The sequence below is a fragment of the Tasmannia lanceolata genome, unplaced genomic scaffold (assembly GCF_043159265.1).
Source record: "Tasmannia lanceolata isolate RefF3 unplaced genomic scaffold, GAP_Taslan_0.1 ptg000048l, whole genome shotgun sequence".
Classification (NCBI taxonomy): Eukaryota; Viridiplantae; Streptophyta; class Magnoliopsida; order Canellales; family Winteraceae; genus Tasmannia; species Tasmannia lanceolata.
Genome location: NW_027518725.1, coordinates 2,400,089 through 2,417,399, shown reverse-complemented (window position 1 = coordinate 2,417,399; position 17,311 = coordinate 2,400,089). Strand labels below are relative to the sequence as shown.

The 17,311-nt window shown below is 35.7% G+C and overlaps 1 protein-coding gene across 2 annotated transcripts; it reads left to right on the top strand.

Moving 5' to 3' along the window:
- Window positions 1–307: 307 nt before the first annotated feature.
- On the top strand, window positions 308–16,930 carry LOC143864398 (synaptotagmin-2-like). 2 transcript variants are annotated; one of them, XM_077375331.1, is made up of 13 exons: window positions 308–459; window positions 617–826; window positions 4,063–4,161; window positions 4,281–4,331; window positions 4,447–4,570; window positions 6,273–6,391; window positions 6,598–6,699; window positions 6,807–6,881; window positions 10,413–10,489; window positions 10,594–10,840; window positions 10,986–11,339; window positions 11,462–11,590; window positions 16,587–16,930. In XM_077375331.1, the coding sequence occupies exons 2-13, from the start codon at window positions 716–718 to the stop codon at window positions 16,710–16,712; spliced, it is 1,614 nt and encodes a 537-aa protein (XP_077231446.1). In that variant the 5' UTR covers window positions 308–459; window positions 617–715; the 3' UTR covers window positions 16,713–16,930. The 2 variants fall into 2 exon arrangements, with proteins under 2 accessions (XP_077231446.1, XP_077231447.1); XM_077375332.1 differs by lacking the exon at window positions 308–459 and adding an exon at window positions 512–534.
- Window positions 16,931–17,311: the final 381 nt, after the last annotated feature.

Genomic DNA, 17,311 nt, shown 5'->3' with positions numbered 1-17,311 from the left:
AATTATAAAGAGATGAGAAAATACAAGATCTTGACCACTCATCAAATGGGCCCCATCATCAAGATGTCACATCCTACAATTTACACTCAATCAATGGCTAAGATTGCTCAATCTATAATAGACCCCACACCATATCACCTGTACATATGACCCGATCATCATAAGTGATTGGACAGGCCTCTAACTAGTAGTTATAGTTTGACCGAGAATCACGCGGTGTGCATTTTAAAACTAGAAAAATCCAAGCGCACGTTAGCTTCTACCCTCTTAATCAAAAGATAATCTCGTTTTATTAAGACCACCTACAAAGATTAGTACATTAATACTGTAATAAATTTCAAGAGATTTCAACGTATAAATCAATGGAATTTATTACAAGTGTGTTTGTGGAAAGAAGAACCCAAAACGCCAAGAATCGAATAATCCAACAAAAAAGGAATACGAAAAGATTAGAAAACGGTTGGATTTTTTTTTTTTAAAGAATCTTTCTTGGTTTGTTCTTTGAATTTTTCATTTATTCTCTAACATTTACAAGTTGGGTAATTCCACACTCTTCATTTGATCTTCTAATTCACCGATTTGTATTCATTTCTAACCCTAACTGATCTTTTTACAGCAATGTTGAAGATTTCTGAATAAATGCTCTCATGAAGGGCATAAATAGATCTTGAGAGAGAGAGAGAGAGAGGAAGGATTCTTATTGTTGTTTGTGAAGATGGGTTTTTTCAGTTCTTTGTTGGGTTTTTGTGGGTTTGGAATTGGGATCTCTTTTGGGCTTGTTATTGGGTATTATCTGTTCATATACTTTCAACCTAATGATGTCAAGGTCAGTTTCTTTTGTCTCTCTTTTGGGTTTTTTTATTATTATCTTTGAAGTAATTCTGTATGATTCTTCTTTTTTTCTTATTTGCTCTTTGATTTGGTTTGGTTTGGAGCTCTGATTCTTTATGTTTGGATGGAATTTTGCCTTCTTTTCTTATTTGTTCTTTGATTTTATTTGGTTTGGAGCTCTGATTCTTTAAGATTTATGTTTGTATGGAATGTGCTTTCTTTGTATGTGATTTTAGATTCTTGTTATTGAGAAGGGTTTTGCTAACTAGTGCCCTAAGGGAACCCATAAAGCATCATTTATTTGCCCTTGGGATTATGAATTTACATGAACTTTGAAGAAAAAAATCTCAAAACATGTGTAAAAGTATCAAAGCATGTGTAAATTCATGTTCCCAATAGCAATTAAATGATGCTTAATGAGTGCCCTTAGCAAAACCCATTAAAGAAAGATACGAATTTCTCCGTTGGAGAAAAGAGTAAGCACCTATTAGAAAAGAAAAATCAAAGCATACAATGGAAATCACTGAGGCCTAAACCACAGTTTAAGGGTGGAAATTGCTTTTGGGCTTTTCGGGGAGTTTCAAAATGTTGTGTCCTCAAATTACAATATAGACATACCGATTAAAGTTTAAAGAGGATATTACTGTTTTCATAAAAAGTTGGCCTTTTGGTCTTTGCTTGCCTATAGTCTTGTGTCTGAATTTGGATAAAATTTGCTTTCTTGGATTTTTTTTTTGGTTTTGTAAAGTGGTGCTTGCAGAGGCGAATGAGCAAGTCGATACACTAACAAAATAAGGTATCCACCTAGCATTATCAATTTATCACAGTTTGATACTAGAGTAATTAACAGGTTCATAGTACATTTCCTAATTTTCTAGGTTAAAAACTTAAATACACAGTCATAGTCCATAAAATATAATAATCTATGTTGTTGTGCAAGTATCTTGATTGTTCATCATGTTTCAACTACTCACCTTGTAGCAGATGCGCAGTTCTATACTTTTTTTTATTTGCTTCTTTTCGATGAAAGAAAGCATATGAAGCGATGTATTTTGATTCCATAAACAGTTGGGGAGAAAAGTTTAGTCAGTATTTAGGAGAAGAATAGGCAAAAAGGGGGTAAAAAATCAAAATTTCGGAGATTCCGGTCGACAAAATCACGCATTTCCTAAGCATGCCTAGCCTTTTGTTGGAGTCGTGCGCCTTTCAGAAATTGCATTTTTCTTACGCCTTAAGGCGTTTTTGCAATGCCTCACCTTGAGGCGCACCTTGTGGCATATGCCAAAACACCTTTGAAAAACACTGATGTTGAGTGTCTATTACATGAAAACTTAGGTAAAACCACTAATAATTTCTTTTGGTCAGTTTGTTAATTGTTTGCAATAGAAACAGAATCTTTCTATGTATTCACTGAGGTAGTTCATAGGAAGTCATACCTTCTGTTTCGTAGAATCATAATATAACGAATTTTCCCATTGCAAGTGTTAAAGCTAATGTATGGCTAGAGGATGCAACTGATATGGGACTGAAAAAGCATAGTTGTTTGTGCCCTGTGGCAATGAGATTGAGATGGCGAACATGTAGCCATTCTGTCAGAGCAAACAGAAGCATTGGAGATTGGACCACCATATCGCTCGGAAAAGTTAAATATAATACCATCTTGTCTAGCCTTCTATGTCAGTCTATTAAAGGAGCTCTATGAGTTCTGTTGCTTGGAGGGTTTTGAACCCATTGGCCTGAAGAAATCATTTCATGGAGATGGGAGTTGTTTGACAAACACTATATTGAAAAGATACCAATTTTATTTTGATTTGATATTGCATTTACACAGTTAACCAACATTTTCCAAGTTCCAAGCGGGAAGCATGCAGAGTTTTTTTGGGTTTGAGGGAAAAACCAATCGAATCATGATTAGTTCTTATGATCTTCATCTTTGAACATGAACCAATGAAGTTGGAAATGTCATTTCCAAGAGTAGATGCTTCCACAGAAAATCTGGAGCTTGCTTGAAGAAACTAGCATCAACACAATCAAACCTTTTTTGAAGACCAGCATGATAGCATAAGTTTTCTCGATTCTAAAGAGGGAGGGGGTACATGGTCGTTGGTTTTTTCCCCTTAGATATGAATGATACTTCTGTAATTATTTAATCTCTCTATTCTTCTCATTTTATTTATTTTTGTGCATATCTTCATTCAAGCTGCAGTTTGTACCGTTCAATGTGTGTATAGACATTTCTTGGCATGCCTTTTTCTTGGGTTACTTCATCTGATGCCTGGTATCTATGTACAACACTAGTATAAGCGTTCGCTTTTGCATTCATCCGAGAGTTCAGTACTATGTTTGAAGGGAATATTTTTGTAGAATCTTTTTTATTTATAACTATAGGAATTTTTTATTGCATCTGTTTAAATGCTTCTTTCTCCAGTTGGAAATCTGAATTTTGATGATATTTATGAACTTGTTTTGAATTCTAGTAGTTTAAGTGTTGGTCATTTGGGAGGTCTGGTTTTGATGATTTTAATCATTCTTAGTGCCATGTTGGCGACTTCTTCTAGGCACAAATAGTTGCATGAACAAAAAAATTCGCTCTTTTTAAATTTTTTTTTCTTTTGGGTTGACAGAATTTTCAACTCAACTAAGCCTTTGCCCCAAACTAGTTGGGGTCGGCTAATGAATCCTTTAGAAAATTTTCATGAAGAAGGTGAAAGGATCTACCTGGCTCAAATTGACTAAGTCTAATCCTAACACTAGGTGGGTTCGTCTACATGGATCATTTTCTTCCATTCTCTGCTATCCAAGGTCATGTTCTCTGTTATTTTCCTAGCCATCAAGTCTTTCCTCATTGTTTCTACCCAGGTTGTTTTCAGTCTGCCTCTACCTCTGTTTACTCCATCAACTTGGCACGAGTCACTTCTTCTCACTGGAGCATCCAAAGGCCTACGTTGGATATGCCCAAACCATCTTAAGCGGTGCTCCGTTGACTGAATTTTCAACCAAATTACTTATTTAGTTCTTTTTCCTTATAAGCGGGTTTTGTGGATTGATCTCAATTTGTTTCTTCATTGAGATCTGTTGGGTACTGGTGATGGGGATGAGTATCTTTATTGTGCTTCCATGAAAGAATTGCATGTGTGTAGAAATTGTTTAACTATGGCGCTTGTCTCAAAAACAATTTAGTTATGTATTAATTTGCATGCACTCATCAGTTTTCACTTTTGACTTGACCAGGACCCTACAATTCGGCCACTTGTTGAACAAGACACAAAATCTCTTGAGCGCATGCTTCCAGAAATACCCCTGTGGGTGAAAAATCCAGACTTTGATCGAGTATGTGTATTAGTGTTCTTGGCTAATCTCTTTACCTTATTTTTATTTCCTGGGAGCGTAAAAATTGGAAAATCCACTTTCTTCTTCCAATTCATTATTGCCATTTTTTTTCCTTGAAGGTTGATTGGCTAAACAAATTTTTGGAAAGTATGTGGCCTTATCTGGATAAGGTGTGCATGTCTGGTCGTTTTCCTGCAAAGTTTTGAAGCTTATTTGAATTTTCAGTGGTGCCTGTGGTTTTGCTCACTGCTATAGATTATCTATGAGCCAACCTTCCTTTTGTAGGCAATATGCAAGACAGCAAGGGAAATTGCAAAGCCGATTATCGCCGAGCAAATCCCCAAGTACAAAATCGAGTCCGTTGAATTTGAAACCCTTACCTTAGGATCACTGCCACCTACTTTTCAAGGTTGGTGTACCTCTTAGCTTAATATTTTTGTGCACCACATTCATGGACTTGACAGTTTTTCCAACATAAACAAATGCTACTTTTCAGGTGAAACTACAGAATTTGTATGCTATTTTCATTCTTTACGATCCTTGTGTAGATTGGCTTTGTAGATTGATGAGATTTTGGATGTGTATAGAAATTCCCCTTCATTTTCTCTTGTCCTGGATACACGAATGACTTAGTGGATATATTAGTAAAAACAAGGGTTAGCCAGGATATAAAAAGGGCAACCTCTGCTCTTTGATGAAAATTTGAAATTTTGTTTTTTTTTTTTTTTTTAATACAGTGTTACTCTTTTTTTTTTCGAGAAAAGCTACATATTCTCTCATTGTTGAATACACACATTTTTTTAATTGTTATTCCCTTTTTTTTTTGAGAAAAGCTACATGTTATCTTATTGTTGAATACACACACTTTTTTGGAAGAACGAATACGCATATTTATAATTCCATAAAGGATCCTAATCATTTTATTTGCTAAGATGTTTCTTGCTAAACATATCTAAGTAGCCAAATGCATTTATCCTTTAATTAACATGTATTTTTATGCATCTTTACCATAATATGGACCAAGTATTGAAATTTGTTTGAGCTTGATGATGCCAAATATGAACAGTAGTCCCATTTCTAACCTCTTATATCAACCATCTTCAATTTTATTGGTGAGATCAAACAAAACAACCATTAGTATTTTTGCGTACAAAACAACTGTTAGTATTTTTTTGCATATTTCTCTTTTGAGCGGTTATGAGATAGAAAATGCAATCATCCTTTGAGTAACATGTACTTGTAAGCATATTCTTGTGACATGGATCATGTAACTTCAGAAAAAATCTGTTGTATCACGTGGTGGAACATATTGAGAAGAAATTACCTCATTGGAAGAGAATAAAAAACTATTTTACCTTTGTGTGGATAATTACTTTAATTAAGGCAGCTTTCTCCTAAGTATAAGAGGTGCATACCGTATGCAATCTTAGAGCTATGAACAAAGCTCTATTGGGTAAAATGGCTTTGGAGATTTGGGGAGGAGAGATCCCATCTGTGGGTTTTGGTCATCGAGCACAAGTATGGTTGAATCTAGATCTATGTTGATTTAGGTCACTTGACCCTAAATTTAAGTAAAACTTTTTTGGAAATGACAAGAAAAAGTAAAAAAAAAAAGGTTCGGGGTATTCACTTGAACATGAGAGGATGGGATCTCTATTGGTCCTATATGGAGCTGTATTGACCGATACCCATATTTTTTGTGATGAGGAATCTGTTTTAGACCCATCGATTCCATTACGCCGTATTGGCCGATATTTCAAAACATGATTGTATGCTCCATCTGTTTTATTCTCTTGTTATACTTGCAAGAGTATTTCTCACTTTCGGCACGAGTTATTGCATTATTCTTCCTTTGTAGCCATTTTTTTTCTCTGTGCCACATGGATGCATTGCATCTTGCACATTTTTCATAGAAGATATTTTGGGATAGTGAAAACTTATCCTTTTTCCTTTATTCAGCTGGATTTTGCTTGTTAGCTTTCATAATTCTGATTTAGTATAAATATTTTTTTCAATTGTTTTATCTTTTGATCTTTTACTTTAAAAAAAAATTGTATAGAACCTATTTCACGAGACTTTGTACCCATAATTTTTCGTTTAATTCTTGTCAGGTATGAAAGTCTACTCCACTGATGAGAAAGAGTTGATAATGGAATTATCCTTAAAGTGGGCAGGAAATCCAAATGTCGTTGTTGCGGTTAAAGCATTTGGGCTAAAAGCTACTGTTCAGGTTTATGGACGTGTTCAATGTTTTGTCAAGATGAATCATATTTTTTTTTTGTCAAAATACATCTTTGAAATTCGAAGAAATTGATTATAATTCCCTAAAGTTGTCAGCATGAAGGTCTAGAAGGGGTTCTCTCTTTCTTTTAAATTATAAATTGTTTCCCTTTGTTAGAATTAGAATTTGAATTGTTTTTTGGAAGAGAATTTCAGGTGGTGGATTTGCAAGTCTTCGCTGCACCACGTATTACCCTGAAGCCGTTGGTCCCAAGTTTTCCTTGCTTTGCAAAAATACTTGTCTCTCTCATGGAGAAAGTATGTGAGAATGGAGAAATCAATTATCTTTTTCCTCGATATTTAGTGTTTACTTCTTGCATGATCTTCTCTTTATTTTAATAAATTTTTTGTCTTTGGTTTCATAGCCACATGTTGACTTCGGACTAAAACTTTTGGGGGCGGATGTTATGTCAATTCCTGGTCTATACAGACTCGTTCAGGTGTGTTAATTTCTCTTTCGCGGAATGCTTTTATTATATGATCTTCTCATATAATCCGTTTGTTTTGATTTGTGATCAGACTGCTTGTTTACCAGTATTATCACTATGTCTGGACAAATTGGTGCCTATTTACCTCTAAAGTTCATTCCTTAGGCTTTGCTTTTTTATTTGTCTTTTAAAATATGGAGTTTGTGATGGGGAATCCACATCTATGTTACCCAGATATGGGTACAGGTGTCTGATACAATTAAGGATCAGGTGTGGGAGTCCCTTAAATCCCAATGTGTTAGGATACAGTACAGCGAGTATATGATGCATTTTTCGATATGAGTAAGGGATCATTGAAACCTAAAATAGGATACTGATTAGGAGTATCCGAGGATATGATATGCTTCTTTTAATATGGATGAGGATCATTAAACAAGTGCCATCTACTTGTCAAAAAGAGGAAAATATAATAGGATACAGATCAGGAGTATCCGAAGTGTATCTTATAAAGACTTATACCCATACCCGAGTATCCTTATCCAATACTTGGATTTTCTAGGTTTCTAAAGGATTTGGGGATCACAGGTCCACATTAATCCCATTTTTCATGCTTTGTTGCTTTTATTTATTTGTTAATATTTCCAACTTCTATGATTTCATAGCATGTATGCCCAAAACCCCAAGACCGAAAAAGATCTTTTGTTTCGTTTGAGAACGGGGTGGCTTATGGTACATAATTTTCCTATGTCATCTGGATGTATGGTTATTTATATGGATTCACTGTGTGCAATGTATACTGGGTTCTGGTGCTTTTAGTTCTAGGTCATCATGTTGATTTAGTACCCAATTCAAATCAAGTATTGGTTCTCTATACAAAAGGCTCACCATATTCAATTAGAGTCTTCGTAAAACTTTGGTTTATTTGCCTAAGAATAATTGCTTATTGGTTTTACTGTCATGATGTTAGGAGAATCTCTTGATCTTAGGGGCCGTTTGGATATCAATATTTTAAAATCTTGGATTTCCTCAAAATTGTGGATGGGAGACGAGAGGAGGAGACTGCCCGTTGTTTTCTGATTTCTCGCCCCTCTTTTCGTCGAGTGAGAGAGTAGGAGATCGTCCCGTGTTTCCAGGTTTTTTAAGTCTCACGATGAGGGAGAGATTTCTGAAACCTTGGATTTCTTACTTAAAATCCAAGATAATGGATTGTAAAATCCAGAATTTTTCCCCGCTTTCAAACTAAAACCAGGATTCTAAAATCCACATATCCAAACAGCCCCTTAATCTTAGACTTGATCCTGTCCAATTTGTACAGATCCATGAATTCTTTAGACTTTAGAAATAAAAGATAAAGTATGTTTAGATTTTAAAAACTACTTAAAAGTGAAATAGATTTTAAAAACCACAGCCGCATTGTACCTCTTTTTGAGGTTGGCATGTATTAGTATTTAGTAGTACCTGCCCATCCTCAACAATGTTGTGTCATTACCATACTTGGGTAACATTCAGGATTTTGGAGATACACCAAACATTGTAGAGAATGGGTAACACTGTAACAGTGGATTCCAGACTGTTTTATTTCTTCTTTTTTTATGAGATTCCTTCCGTACTAACAAGAAATCATAGATTTTTTTGGCTTCTCTCTTGTTTATTTAGTCCTCCATGCTTGCCAAAAAATAATTCCAGATGGAAAGACACAAGGAGATCAGGTCCTTCATAATCAATAATTCAGTATTCGAACTTGTAAGATATCTCTCACTGCTAAAAGTCTAAAACATCCCACCTTACCTCATAATCAATAATTAAGAATTAAAACATATAAGATATCTTTCACTGCTAAAACCCATAGAAGCACGAAGCGGGTGTTGGGGCGGGGAAGCGGGGGGGCGTCTAGAAGAGTCTAAAGGTTGGGAGCTCCGTGGGAACGCTTATGTAATATTTTCATCACATGTCTTTCAAAATTCAAGTACATAAAAAATAGTAATTTTTAACTATCTTATATATAATCTTTCAAAATTTAACTACATCAAAAGTAGTAATTTCTAACCGTCTTCATTTTCATAGCCTCTTTCTTCATGCCTTCCGAAGATTTGCCTCCATGCTTGCTCCAATGAAGTACTTTGAACAGTTGGAGGAGTTTGATGCAAGTAAGTTGGTGAGGGGGTTACTAATAGAGTAATTGGAGCGGGTTGTGAGCGGTTTCCATCTCTTCGGGATCGCGCTCCCTGGAAGCTCCTTCCTAAGGAGTGCCGAATCGAGGTTCCGAGTCGGGAACGGCACCCCAAGGGAAGATTCCTGCTTCTAAGCTAAAACCTCCCTACTTACCTCTTCGTAGTCCCTCTTTCTTAGTTCACCTTTCATTGGAGCATCCACTCAATCACCATTTTTTGTACAACTGCAACTGGTTTTTAGTCAGGAGCACTTTTCAATTGTCCATTTGTCATTTATTTTTGCCATTCAAAAATAAATAAAATTGTCATTTATATTTGTGCCCGTACTCACTTCCAAGTGACTCAATGTTGGGCTGTCAATGTGCGACACTGGGATCTTTCTGTCATTGCTTGAAAGAGCAATACTTGGCATCCAAACAGAATATCCTTACTCTATTGCCTCAATCTATGGCTCCGACCCCCAATGTCTAATTATAAATCTGTTATTCTTGAGGGACACAGCTCCACATATAGGAGTTTTGTGCTCAATAATTCTTCTTTCACGAAAAATAAATAATCAAGAATGATGATGATAGCTCATTTTTGTCTTCGCCTTGAATCAATTCATATGTGTGATATATATATATATATATATATATATATATATATATATATATATATAGGGGAAAGTGATTGTGAGCGGCCCCTCATATAAGCTTATATGAGGTGACTGCTAAAATCATGGTGGGCCCACATTTTTGGGGTGATCCGAACCGGTCATTTGATAGGCCCTGACATAGATAGGAGGTGCCCAAAAAATCAGCTCCATAGGATCATCCCAACTCTTCGAACTGTGGAGGTGAAAGAGGAGAAAATGGACGGGTAAGTGGGGAAATTTATACCCGCCCATTTCCCTCTCTTTCTCCTCCACAGTTCGAAGGGTTGGGATGATCCTATGGAGCGGATTTTTTGGGCACCCCCTATCTATGTCAGGGCCTATCAAATGACCGGTTCGGATCACCCCAAAAATGTGGGCCCACCATGTTTTTAGCGGTCACCTCATATAAGCTTATATGAGGGGCCGCTCACAATCACTTTCCCCATATATATATATATATATAGACACACACACAGTGTCTGTCCATTTTCCACTCCACCTTTGATTGGGTTAGGATGATCCTATAGGGCTGATTTTTGGTACACACCCTATCCATGGAAGGGCCTTCCAAATGAATGCTTTGGATCCCCCAAAAAAGTGGGGCCACATGTGTTTTTGAGCTATAGCTTAGGAACACTTTCCTCTCTCTCTCTCTCTCTCTATATATATATATATATATTCATGTATGTATCGATATATTTAAAATTTGGCCCCTTATGCATCTTCTTCCTGCAGGAGATTATCAAAGATCAGGTTGCAAAAATGTATCTATGGCCCAGAACTCTAGAAGTACCAATCATGGATCCAACAAAGTAAATTTTTGCATTTTGTTTATAAATTCAAAAAGTATCATTTTCGGTGCTGAATTGACAATTGCCAGAGGGCAGAGGCTAATAAATTCTTATGAATTTTACAGAGCCATGAAGAGGCCAGTTGGAGTTCTCCATGTTAAGATTGTCAGAGCAACTAAACTTAGAAAGAAAGATTTATTGGGGAAATCAGACCCATACGTGAAACTAAAGCTTACAGAAGACAAGCTTCCATCAAAGAAAACAACAGTGAAGCACAGTAACCTGAACCCTGAGTGGAATGAGGAATTTAATATTGTCGTTAAGGACCCGGAATCCCAAGCTTTGGAGCTTGTTGTTTATGATTGGGAACAGGTATGATTTCTTTTCCTTCTTATGTAGTTGTTTACTTTTTTTGGATTGCAATGCTGTTAAGTTATACATCTTTTTTTGTAATTCTTTAATCTTAAGTTATAAATCCTTTTCTGTAATTCTTTAATCTATTTTCCCTTTTCCCTAGGTTGGAAATCATGACAAGATGGGTCTTAATGTGATTCCTTTGAAAGATCTTACCCCTGAAGAGACAAAAATTTTGACACTCGATCTGCTTAAAAATATGGACCCGAATGACAATCAAAATGAGAAGTTGCGTGGGCAGATTGTTGTGGAAGTGACATACAAACCTTTTAAGACTGAGGACTTACCAAAGGATCTTAGTGAAGATACGAATGAAGTAGAAAAGGCTCCTGAAAATACTCCATCAGGTGGTGGTTTGCTTGTAGTTATAGTTCATGAAGCGCAGGATGTTGAGGGAAAGCACCATACAAATCCATACGTAAGGATATTTTTCAAAGGAGAGGAGAGGAAAACGAAGGTATCACGAACTAGGTGTTAGGGTAGTAGGCCCGTGTTTTTTGTCTAAATTCTAACGTTTGTATATTTCTTTGGTACGTATATTATCTATTTATTTAAAGATCCTGGATTATGTCGGTGCAGCATATAAAGAAAAACAGAGATCCAAGATGGGAAGAGGAGTTCCAGTTTATGTTAGAAGAACCACCCACTAATGATAGAATGCATATAGAAGTCATCAGTCGGCCTCCAAGTATCGGCATTCATTCAAAGGTACACATTTAGTACCCTATCTTCTCAACATATCAAATGCTTTGGTTGGTTTTTAACTGACAGACACTGATTGTTCCAAAAAATAAATTGTCATTAGACTCTTAATAATGATGAGACCTTTAGATTTTTTGCTTTATGTTCTCTCTGATGTCTTATTTTTCTTGGAGATTGTTTTTAATAAAGTTTTCAGTTCTCTTTGATTTCTTAATTTTTCTTGGAGAGTTGTTAATTAAGTTTTCAGTAATTGTGGAGCTAAGAGTTGGGATGCAATGAACGGTGAAGCGACTTGAATTGATTTCCTGGGCTATATATGTAGACCCCTTTTTTTCTTGTGTAGACGCGTTTTAAAACCGGGGCGGGTTGAGACCTAGAACCGGACAATATCTGCACAGTGGGGTCGGGGCATGACAATATCAATTCCTCTATCTCTTCTCCACATTATATTCTCTTATTTTTAATAAAAAACGGACGTTCCTCTTATAGTATCTGCATCCAGTGGAAATAGGTCATGCTTTTATTCCCCTTTTAATCCAAGTTCCTTTGAATTTTATCGCCAACTCATTTCCTCACATCCTAATAGATGTCAATATTTCTTCTGAATCTTAGTTTTATGACTTTATCAACTCTGTCTTCCTTGATAGTCCTTGTGGACTGACTTAATTCTTTTTACATCAAGAAGACTGGGAGAGACAAAAGGTTTTCGATCTGGACCTCTTATGGGGTCTTCAATGTTAAGTCCTTCTATCACAACATTGCTCTTAGTGCACTTTCCTAGCATCTGATTTGAGTGTGAAATTTTACCTTGCATTAGAATTTTACTTTGTTTCAAGTCTTGCTTCAATACATACTCAGATTGTGTTGGAGAGAGATTTATTCTAACAAGGAAAGAGTTGTGAGTTGTGACATTGTCTCCTCGATGGAGCCCTCTAGATCCAGGATCGGTAAAGCTTAAGTTTGATGGATCAAGCATTGGAAACCTTAGCCTGACCGGAGTACAAGGAATTCTTAGAGATGAGATCGGAGGCATCATGTGGGCCTCTTTGGGCCTCATTGGAGTTAAAGACTCTAACGAGGCAGAGGTATGAGGCTTGCTTCAAGGGATCATGATAAAGGACAGTAATGATTTGGGTAGACTTATCAGGTGGATGGATGCGAGTTATCCTCACCCGTGGAGGTTTGCGGATATGATTGAGGAGATCCAGGATCGAGTGGCGGGGTTCCCGGTTTGCTTTCGGCATATAAGGAGATTAGCTAACCGCGTGGCAAATTACCTTGCTCGTACTAGAGTTGATAGGGCGGCTTTGGAGATTTTTGACGCAATGCCTTACTGATTTTTCTTTTCTTTTGTTCGATTTTTTGTATCGTAGTTGATCTGTTTGTTGTTCCGACCATCTCGGTCGTACTCTCCCTTGAATAAATTTATTCATTAAAAAAATAAATCAACTCTGTCCTCCTCCAATAGTACCCTCTCTTCCTTCAACCTATCCAAGTAACGTATCCCAGGTAAAGCTTCCTTTCAATTTCTAGCCGTATCTGATAAGCTTGTTCCACTTCATTAGACAATTCTGATTGACTATTGAATTTTTTTTTCCCGGAATTTTAGCAGCCTTTTAAAGATAACTAGAAAAGTAAAGCTTCTTGTAAAATCATGGAAATGTATGCTTTGGGAAATGCTAGAATAAGCACAAATACATACTTAGAAACCATCATATAAACAAGAAAATCATCCATAGTGGCTTAATCACATTGAACACCTAGTGGCACGAGTTGTCGAACAATTTGGAACAGTAAAATCAATAAAGAAGTAGAAATGTAATGAAGAATAAGAAAGTACAATGACCAGTCTCCCCTCCAAGGACCCTAACTCTATGTCAATACCACATAGAGTTATGAGGTATTATTGGTCTCGTGCCGATCTAACATCCCATTCCTAAGATACGGTTACTTTGCTGTGAAGTTCAATGATGCTGGGGCCCTTCCTAATCCCAGCTTAGCTTACCTATCAAAAACAAATTATGCTGGCTACCAAATATCTTTCTGTACGTTAATGAAATGAAATAAAATGCAGAGCAAAATCGTTTACAAAAAAACATTTCCACGTTTTGTACTTAGTCAACTAAGATGATTTATAGGTTTTGAAATTTGAAATTCCTGTGACTCTTTACATTGAAATGAAAAGTGGGCCATCTTCAATTCAACCATAATGAGCCCACAGAGCATGTTGACAAGGATTAAAAATCTTAAATATTTTTCTACAGGGTTTTCCAGAAAAAACTCCATGGAAAAGTAGAAAAACTGTGTTCCTTTGATTTGCAGTGTTTTTTTTTTATTTACTGCAGTTGGGGCTGGATTTTTTTTGCTTTTAAGAAAAATAGCTTTATACACTGTAAATCATAATATTTTTCCTTTTTTGTCATTTTGACCATGTCAATCGAATTTCGATAATTTCTATCAAGTTTCGAAATTTCGATGGAAATAACGAAGAGGAACGAATCCATTGAGATTCTGTTTTGGCAGGGATGGAAACAAAAACATTTCAGTCTTATTATACCGAAATCAAAGTTGGTGAGAGATTGGTACTTGACGAGTGGAAGGCTTCCCCACACCTATTTGTTCCCCAAGCCCCAGAGTGATGCAGAACCCCTTTTTTTCTTTTACAAATAAGATGAATGATGCAGGAGCATAATTAAGTCACATGCAACACATATATCACCTGGTCTTTGAGTCTTTAATATTTAGTCTTTGGTATTTAATAGTTTCTTAGTAAGTTGTGGTTTTTTTTAATTACCTTGAAAGAGTGCTTTGACTTGCTGGTAACTTGTCTAAGAAATGTGTTTAACATTTATGGAATCTTTGACTACAAGTCTTTTGATGTAATATCTATAGACATGAATGACCATGTGAAGAGATGGACTTTTGATTTCTGTAAAAATATTCTCTACAAGTTTCCTTGCTTGGGAGTTGAGTGAATCCTCCTACGAATCAAGCTTGTGGCTTGGTCACGTCGAGTGATTCCATGATTAGCAACGTTGAGTGACGTCTGTTGCCTCCGATTGAGGATTCCTGGAAACTATCCATTTCTTCTTGGTTGAGATCATTTTGATCTTGGCCATCCTTGTAGGCTCTAGCTTGCGTCAATGAATAGATATGTACATGATACATTCTGCAGTATTGTGTAAAGGTAAATATACTCTTTTTCCCCCTTTTCAATGCCTATCAGTGGACCAAAGTGAATGTTTTGGAATGGGTGGAGCAATTGTTTTATTCATACTAGGATAAAAAAGGAAGGGCCAAGTGTTTAGCTCTTACAATCCTTAACATTAGAAATTTTGCTTGGTAATATACTTGATAGTTAACCAGACTCCTAGGACTCTATCAGAATTAGGATGTCCTAACCTCTCATCCTTTTGTTCGTGGGGTTTTAGAAGAAATAAGTCTTCTGATCTAGGTGTGGGGTTTTGTCAAGAGTCATATATATATATGGATATATAGTCCTCTTTTGAGGGGGACTTTTTATTTATGAAACTAAAATAGCACTGGTTTTTTCTTGGGGAGAAGTAGATATACTTCTTTTGTTTCCATCTTCTGCATAACTTTCTAGTGTACAGGATTTCATATTTGATGAGTGAAGATATGGAGTTTGACCTAGAGCGTCAGATGTTGGATTTCTCAAAGGTATTATCCTATGATTGCGAATCACCTATGATAGGGTTTTTATTCTACTTGTCAATGATTTTTGGGTCAGAACAGACTTCAAGGTCAGTACATCTCAGTTTTAATCGCTTCAATTTTATTTATAAAACTGATTTATTTTAAGAGGGTTATTCCATTGAGAAAGAGGTTGGACATTATGTTTAGGCTGTGTAATCTAGCTTCAATATTCAATTTATAATTATATATTGTGGATTGGCAAGTGTGAGCGATCTCTATGGAGTCTAGACTGATATAAATTTCAGATCTGTATCAGTCATAAAATGCACATCTATTGATCAGATTCTTCATCAAATTGGTATACGAGCTTTTATAGAAGGATCAAACCTAAATCAAATCTTTTCTCTTATGTCTCTCTTTTATATATTTTCGCAATCGATAAAGAAAAATTGAGCATTATTTGGGACAAGATCATGAAAAATTAAAAAATTAAAGCAGTTTTGTAATTTTGGGAATATAATATAATATAGGAAATAAGAAGTCATTAAATCTTTTTGAATTATTCATAATGTCTCTAAATGTTACCGAATTTTGTAACAATGGTCAACATCCATAAAGTATGCAAAAGAATGGGCAGATGCATTCTGATGCTTGGCATGCTTTGACTAGATTCCCAGACAAAAGCAATTCCAATCAACAAATCGAGACCATAGGGTTATTTTTCATATTATTCAATATTTATTTATCTCTTTTTATGTATTTATTATTAAAGATGTTCTTCTTGGTAATACATGATTGTTTTAGAGCAACATTCACAATTGCTCCTGTTCCATATCAGTTTGTCCTACATCTAAAAAAGTGAAAGTACATCAAATAAGACAGTTACATTAGGGATATTTGTCATCATTATTTAAACTTTATTCATTTTTATTTACCTAGTAGCAGATATGTTCTCTTTGGTGATATGATGATTATTTAAGGGGAACCCTTAAATTAGTCTTGTAGTTTGTTCTATTGGTGAAAAAGTACAAGTACATCAAAGAAGAAAAACTGACATGGGAAGCGCATAAAATGCATGGGTGCCAAGTGCCAACCATCGCCTTATTTTTATCGTTATTATAATTCTTAGCATGATGATGTTGATGACAAGTGACTATTATCTTTGTTTTTATTTGCTTGATTTTACTATACTAATCTTTCTCTGTTACACTTGATATTATTTAGAATCCTTTTGTGCAAGCCAAACTAACTTCTAACCATCTCATCATCAATATTTCAGTAAAAATTCTATTTTCTAAATTGTCTTCTCCATACCATTTGAAATTATATTTTCCCATTCAATCAGGAAACACTTGGTTATATCGATATCAGCCTCGTAGACGTTATCAGCAACAAACGAATTAATGAGAAATATCATCTCATTGACTCGAAAAATGGAAGGCTTCAAATCGAATTGCAGTGGAGAACATAAAGCATGATGAGGTACCTCTTGTTTGAAACTGTATTAGTGGTCCTGGCAGTGGTTTGCTGTTTACTAAAACTCAAAACTCAACTGGGTGGCGGTACAAAACACTTAATTGGTTTCCTAGTTTCAATTTCAAATTGCTTGTTGTCAACAGTATAATAAGTGGAAATTAAATCCCTGTAAATACAAGTTTGTTTTTTGATTAATGTAACAATGTTTCTCAACTCTCAGAACACCATTTATCATTTGATTATGTTTTCTTGATTAATATATGTTAGTATAAAAGATTTAATAACACCTTCTCCAACAGCTTAAGCTTTTGGAGTAACTAGTAGTTTCACATGGTATCAGAGCCATAGGTCCTGAGTTCAAACCTCCTTGATAGTAAAAATCCACATGCAATGGCCAAACCCAAAAGAGGGGCCACATGTGCCATGTGTAGGCCAGCCCCAAATAGAGGGGCCATGCGTGAGGGGGAGTGTCAAAGTACAAAAGATTTAATAACACCTTCTCCAACAGCTTAAGCTTTTGGAGTAACTGGTAGTTTCACAATATAATGATGTCTGTTTACTCTCAGGACACCATTTATTATTTGGTTACGTAAT

What these genes read in the sequence shown, in the direction of transcription:
- LOC143864398 (XM_077375331.1), top strand. Translation starts at nt 716, where the DNA reads ATGGGTTTTTTCAGTTCTTTGTTGGGTTTTTGTGGGTTTGGAATTGGG. An exon ending in TTGTCTCTCTCATGGAGAAA is followed by an intron (nt 6,700 to 6,806) that starts GTATGTGAGAAT and finishes TTGGTTTCATAG; the next exon opens with CCACATGTTGACTTCGGACT. An exon ending in TTGTTTATGATTGGGAACAG is followed by an intron (nt 10,841 to 10,985) that starts GTATGATTTCTT and finishes CCTTTTCCCTAG; the next exon opens with GTTGGAAATCATGACAAGAT.